This window comes from Sceloporus undulatus, chromosome 10 (genome assembly GCF_019175285.1).
Source record: "Sceloporus undulatus isolate JIND9_A2432 ecotype Alabama chromosome 10, SceUnd_v1.1, whole genome shotgun sequence".
NCBI lineage: Eukaryota > Metazoa > Chordata > Lepidosauria > Squamata > Phrynosomatidae > Sceloporus > Sceloporus undulatus.
The window spans coordinates 14,295,342-14,302,546 of NC_056531.1; the positions used below are offsets into that span (position 1 = coordinate 14,295,342).

The 7,205-nt window shown below is 46.4% G+C and overlaps 1 gene segment (V, D, J or C); it reads right to left on the reverse strand.

Annotated features, from left to right (window-relative positions):
- Positions 1 to 3,960: 3,960 nt before the first annotated feature.
- LOC121916594 lies at positions 3,961 to 5,439 on the reverse strand. The segment is given in 3 exon segments: positions 3,961 to 3,971; positions 4,873 to 5,244; positions 5,354 to 5,439. Coding segments are annotated over 3 exon segments (429 nt in total).
- Positions 5,440 to 7,205: the final 1,766 nt, after the last annotated feature.

The window sequence follows — 7,205 nt, forward strand, 5'->3', positions numbered from 1 at the left end:
TCCACTAGCGTCCCTTTATCTCTCCTGGTGGAACCAAATTCTATCACTTTATGCAAATATTGCCAGCTGCCATTGGCTCTTCCTTATGATGGTCCAGCATGGTATCAATGGCCAACATCATGGACAGCAACGGACTTTGGAAAGAACAAGACTTAAAATGTCCAGCACCCTCCAAAGGTTGTTAAACCTTTTGCACAGGTTCAAATTCTGGAGCTTCTCTTTGGCAAGAGGGGCTCACCCTGTGCATGCTGGACAACTCCACTTTAAATTAAACCTTCAGCTACTGGTGGTCCTCACCTAAAGTGCTTTGAAGGTTGGATGATCAAGCACCTCTGAGCCCTTTCAAAGTGCTTTCCTCCGATCTTGGAGAAACTACCCAATTTGTCAGGAGCAATTGGCTAGGTTTTGACGTTCAGGAGACCAGGCTTGAAAAGCAGTAGACGCATCTCATTTTAGAACGGGAAAGGATTTGAGTCCATGGTTTGGGGATCACTACAAGGGCTGATTCACACAACCTCCCAAGCATGGATCAATAGGGTTGGACTAGCAGACAGGAGGTGATTCAATGAAAATGTTCACCAGAAGCAGAAAATCTTTAAGTGGCTCTGTGTAGAAATGTGTAAATCTGCATGGGCTGAACACATTCGTCTGGTCAATCATTGTCTGCCAGTTCAAACAAATGGCTAACAGGTCAGAAAAGCTGAGCACACAGATGCAAACAGCTCCAGAAGCAGTTGGGATAAGGGCTGAAAAACACACAGTAGGGATATCATCATCATCATCATCATCATCATCACCACATGATGGGCATCTATTCTTTACCATGGCTGTGGCGCATAGCTAGCTAGCTAGTTTGCTCTGTGGGTATATGCAAATGTGTCTAGACATGAAAAGTCTAGCAGGCCTCTTTCTCTTTGCTTGAATCTCTTGTGGTCCCTTGATTCCTTCTCCAGAGGAAAGCAGTACAAGGTAGAGACAGCCTAACCTAGGCTGCACCTATTGGAGCAGTTTGATACCGCTTTAGCTGCCACAGCTCATGGAATTCTGGGATCTGTAGTTGGGTGAGCTACTCAGCCCTCTTTGTCAGCATGCTCTGGGGCCACATCAAACTACAAAGCACAGCATTGGGCTGTGGCTGTTCAAGCAGTGTCGAACTGTGTTAATTCTGCGGTGTGGCAGCAACCCTAGTTCTGCAGTTGGTACTTGGCGATGTCAGCCTCCCTACTAATAAGAGTGTTTTGTTCTCTTGAGAACAGCCCTAGTGAGATACATCTCTGCTCCAGAAACAGCCACCTTCTCATCTGGGACATCTAGTGGGCCTGCAACATTATTATTATTCTATTAATTTATATCCCACTTTTCCCCCAAATGTGGGACCCAAAGCAGAAGCTGCCCCTGCTTTCAACTACAGAGACCTCTCTTTGCTTCTACTTCTGTTCCACTATCCACTTACCATTGCTAATTAATAAAGCTGTTTTCTGTATCTTCAGTGATTGATACTTGTAATTTGTAATTTTGTATTTTGTAATTTTATGTCTGTTGTAAACCCACCTCGATCCGCAGGGAGAGGCGGGAAATATATATAAACCATACTATTGTTGTTGTTATTATTATTATTAACCTTTATTTATGAAGCGCTGTAAATTTACACAGCACTGTTCATACAATCTTTTTAATTAGACGGTTCCCTGCCCTCAGGCTTACAATCTAAAAAGCCATGACACAAAAGGAGATGGGAGTGGTGGAGGGAAAGGGTAAGAGGTCCAGCAGTTCCTCTCTACCTCCGAGGCCTGGACCAAGGCAGATGGACTGGAGGGAGGGCTTGGTTTCATAATGGATGGTTAATCTTCTTCCAGGGAAAATACATACTCTCAAGTAGGATAATACATATACAGTACATAGCAATACAGGAAATGGTTCGATAAACAGGCATCAAAAGAACATCAAATAGTAAGCGACAATTATGCAATGCCTGGGAAGGCTTCTCTGAACAGGATGGTTTTCAACTCCGTGGTTAAAGAAGTGATGGCTCTTGCTTGTGGGGGAAGAAGGTTCCAGGAGTGGGGGGCAGCAAGTGAAAAGGGGCGAATCCTAGATGGGGCAGAGGAAATCCTGGGCTGGGACAGCAGACCTTGACTACCAGAATGGAGGGCCCTAGTGAGAAGGTGAGCTGAGGAGAAATAAGGTCTGATAAGTAAGGAGGGGCCAGTCCATGGAGGGCTTTAAATGTCAACAGCAGGAGCTTATACTGAATGCGGAAAGGGAGGGGGAGCCAGTGAAGGGATGCCAACACAGGAGAGATGTGGTCAGAGCGGTGGGCGGATGTGATAATGCATGCAGCTGAGTGCTAGACAGATATTAAAGGACGGAGGTGAGCAAGAGGAAGCCCAGCCAGGAGGACGTTACAGTAATCAAGTGGTGAGACCACTAGGGCATGGACCAGGATCTTGGCAGTAGAGGCGGAGAGATATGGTCGGATTTTGGCAATATTGTATAAAAAAAGTCTGCAAGCCTTGGCTGTGGTCTGGATCTGAAGGATACACGACAGAGAAGAATCAAAGATAAAACCAAGACTGTGGGCTTGCTGGATTGGTTGAATAGAAATGTTGTCCACAGAGACAGAAAAGGAGTGTTGAAGGGTGGACTTAGGAGGAAAGACAAGAAGCTCCGTCTTGGACATGTTGAGCTTCAAACGCAGATGGCGCATCCACTGCGAGACAGCTGTGAGACAAGACGAAACTTGATGTTCAAGCCTTGGAGAAAGGTCAGGGGTGGAAAGATACAACTGGGTGTCATCGGCAGACAGGTGGTAGGAAAAAGCAAAAGAGCTAATGAGTTTTCCTAAGGACAGTGTGTAGAGAGAAAACAGAAGGGGAAAACAGAATTGTTGTTGTTGTTGTTGTTGTTGTTGTTGTTGTTTTTATACCCGTGGACGTGGTTGGTTCCCAAGATACCCAAAGGAGGACTAAGGAGGTAAATTAAGGTACCTTCAGGAAAGTGGAGTACACCTGCCTTAATCTTAGGTGGTGTTTTAGGTGCATGCTAGCACTAGACACTGAATACCCAAAGGGGCATGAACCACAGAAAGAATAAATGTCTAATGGTACTTTGGAGGCTTGGAAAAACAAGGAACCACCTTTGTCTTTGTCTGCAACCTTAGGATGGACTCCAGCCTTAGAGCATCCCTCCTGAAGGCTGCCTCCTCCAGGATTCATCTCGGATTGACTGTCCATGTCATGTTTTGTTTGCATTGCTAAAATCAAGGTGGCTCCTTGCAAGAGCATCACAGTCGATCGAGAGAATGAATCTAAGGCCTCCGCTCTAATCCTGCTCCTGTCTCTCTCTCTGCTTTTGTCTGAGACCTCATCCATTGCATTACAGAAGGTCAAAAAAGCACCACTTCTCTTGACGCTCAGGAAAAAGCTAAAGAGGTGGGTTTTTGTCTCACTTCCCTATCTAAATGAGCAATTGTGCACTCGCCCCCTGACCACACACAACAGTAATAAACGGCTTCATCTTCCATATGGGCCCGAGTGATGGTCAGGGATATCACATTCCCAGTCCTGGACCCAGAAAAGCAATCCGGGACGTCTGATGGCCTGGTGCTGGTGCTATGCATCACTACACGGGGTTTCATCCCAGATTTCTGCTGGGCCCACCAAGGGTAGTTGCCATCACCAATGGTTCCACTATTGAATCGGCAAGACATAGTGACTGTCCCACCTAAAGCCACCGATTCCGGGTCCTTCAAGGTCTGGAGTTGCTGGACCCTTCCATTGGAGAGTAATGTGCTGTTTAAATGATACATGCATCTTAATAACCCAGAAGCTGCGCCAAAGCTATGCTCCAGTCCTTGGGACTGGAACACAGCTTTGGCTTAGCTTCTGGCCTCTTAAGATGCGCGTATCATTTAAACAGCATATCTCCAAAGTGATATGAAGCAGCTTTATTTTGGCCTGTCTATTTGGGTCCTGAGTTGGACAACAGATGAGACATTTTTCAATTTTCAATGAAGGGTTCATCATAAACCTCTGTACGTCTTAAACATTCAGGCAAGCAAACCAAGAAATGCAAAATCCCATTTTAGACAGCAGAGTGACAAGTGTCTGCTTCATAAACTACACCAGTGCTTCTTCACCTATCTGATGGGGCAGACCAGTTTTTCTCTTTGCCAAACACAGGCACCGTCATTTGGGCCCATTAGCTGCAACTGTTTTTTCCTTCCCTAGAGAATCACTGCTGAACAGTTTCCCTCCAAGATACGGGTGCTTGACCTTCACAGGCCCTCTGGGTTCATTCAGCCATCTACCCAGTGTTCGAAATATAGATCAACATCTACACCTCCAGGCAGAAAGTGAGAAAACAGGTTACACAGAAGTTTCGTATATGACATTCGTTGATATACACAGAAAGAGAAAAACGTATAAATCAGAGCTGGAATTATTACTGCGCTATGAGTGGTCTTCAGATGTGCAGTTGATAAAATGGTCTTCCAAAGCTTCAGTTGAGAAGACCATGAGCCCTGCCATACAACCATCTTATAATGTATAATTCTCACTGGAGAATTAGTCCGTGTGGCTCTGAGTTCCTGTCTCAAAGATAGGCAAACTCTCCTCCTGGAGAAGTAGCGGCGCCTGGAGTGCAACGCCTACTCTCCAACATTTCACAGATGAAAACTGGGATACATATGGCCAAGCAACATCAGAGTGTGGGCAAAAAGACAAATGTTCAGAAGGAAAAAGAACAAGCAAAATGGGGGAGTCTGCAACAGTTTGCTTTTGCCTAAGCCAACTGGGATGGGACGAATTCCTCTCCTCTCCCTCCATCTGAATTAACTGAGTGCAAATTCCATTTGCAGCCACTGAAGGAAGCTGAAGGGAGAGGAGGAAAGAGTGGAGGTTTTTGTTTCAGTTCCCCACCAGAATGTATCACAGTGAAACATGCTGGCATCATAAGACCATGTATAACAATAATAAGCTGCCTCGTCTTCAGGCCGGACGTTGGTGATGGTTAAATAGCCAGTGTTCCCAGAGGCAGTAGCTGTAAACCGATCTGGGATCCCGTCTCCCCGGTTGCTGCAGCCATTACAGTGGATAAAGCGAGGAGCCTGGCCAGCTTTCTGTTGAACCCAGTAGATAGAGCTGCTCCAGCTGCCACTGCCTTGAGAACAGGAGAGTTTGGATGTTTGTCCCGGGGGCACAGACTCGGAGGCAGGCTGAGTCACAGTTGGCTGTGAGCTGGCACCTTTAGAAGACAAATTGGGTGGGGAATAGCATTATAATCAATACTGTGTCCTCAACTTTCATAAAACCATTCCATTCCTCTTTGCAATGTTAGCGCATCACCTCCTTACCTGCACAGGAGGCGAGAAAGCTCAAGAAGAGCAGAGCCCAGGCCATGGTGAGCAATCAAAAGGAGTGTGGGTTTCTGAAGGGAACAGAACAGGTTGCAAAGTTTCTCCCACCTTTTATAAACATTGCACCCAACTGAAGAAGGGCCCATCATGCAAATCTCTCCGAGGGGCATTGCGTCTCCTAGAATGCCGCATGCTCCTGAGATGATTTGCTTTGATATCATGCAATTGTACTGGTTTGCATATAAGAGTGAGGGTGATTTTTTTAAGAACCCTGGGATGGTGCCCATGCTGAAAAGGAGAATGGAGAGTGGCAGCAGGACTCACCCCAGGGGAAAAAACCTTTATATTTAATTTAAATTATCCCTCTTTAAGCCTCAGATGGGGAACAGGAGTGAAGCCGTTCTACATCTTCCCGAGATTTACGAATCCCCAGCCTGGGCGAGCAGTAATGTGGCCTCCTGCTCCTTGGCTCATCTGGACTTTCGCACTCAACCCAAGTTGATACACTTCAGAGCCTCTTCCAGTGCTTTCCAGACTTTGGCACTCCAAGTGTTCTCAACCTCAGCTCCCAGAAAGCCCAGCCAGGTGGCCAAACTTGAGGAATTCTGAGTGCTGGAGTCCAAAATATCTGGAGGACCAAAGTTTGGGAAACAATGGACTCTGTTCCCTCCCCATTTCTGGCCAATCAAAGGCTCATGTGGTTACACCGGGAAAGAAGCAGCTTTGGCAATACTCATCACGCATGCTGCCTCAAACCTGTAGCTGACATGTCCCCAACTCATCCCTTTCCATTGTCGGGGGAACCCATCAATGACCTGGCATTGCACAGGTCCCCAGATGCCAAACATCACTCCTGGGGTAGTGTTGTGATTGTCAGTCACATGGTGTCAGCATCCCCTTCTCCTCCTTGCTATTCCCAAACACCTTGGTGACCTTAATTTATTATTTAGTTATTTTTATTCTTAAAAAAAACTTTTTAAGGGTTCCATCATTGTGGGATTGCTCCTAAACTGCACAAAAAAGACCCAAACCCTTAAAGGCATGCTGAGTAGGGCATAAGAAACGGAAGCAAAAGAGAGCCATGAAGAGAGTGCAATGGGGGCAGGAGCCCCAGTTGTGCAATTGAAAGTGGTGCAGAGAGTGGTGCCTCAAACACGGTATGTTCCATTTTATTTTTACATTTTGCCCTCTGTATCAACGGATGCAACCATCCACGGCTTGAAAAAATATAAAGTCCAAAAAGCAAACTTTGACTGTGCCATTTGGTATAGGGGACACCATTTTGTTATGCCGTTGTCTCCAGTGGAGCTTGAGCTTCCACGGATATTGGTAGCCACGGAGGGCCGTGGAGCCAAACCCCAGTGGATACCAAGGACCCACTGTATTAGCATGATTATTGCGAGAACGGGACTCATGCAGTAAAGTCCTGGTTTCTTTTTGCTCTGAAAAGGACTTTATCTGGGGACCTGCCTTCCCCTCAATGGTGAACCCAATCCTGATGGATTGAGGAGGCTGATCAGTGCAGTTGGGGTGGCTATGTGCTAGAAATTTCTTGGAGGAGATGGAAGCAAAGGGGCTTTCTGTTTCTGGATCTAACTCTTGCACAGACAAGATGCAATTAATGTCTTCAAGGATTCACAGTGAAGAATTCTCAGCAAGGAGAAGAAGCGAGAAGGTTTTTGTCTCACTTCTCCATGCGCCTGGGTCACTGTGATACCAGTTGCCAGAGCTGTACCAGCACAGACAGAAATAATCGGCCTCATCTTCAACCTGGACGTTGGTGATGGTCAATTGACCCGCGTTCCCAGAAGCAGAAGCCGTAAACCGATCCGGGATCCCCTCTCCTCTG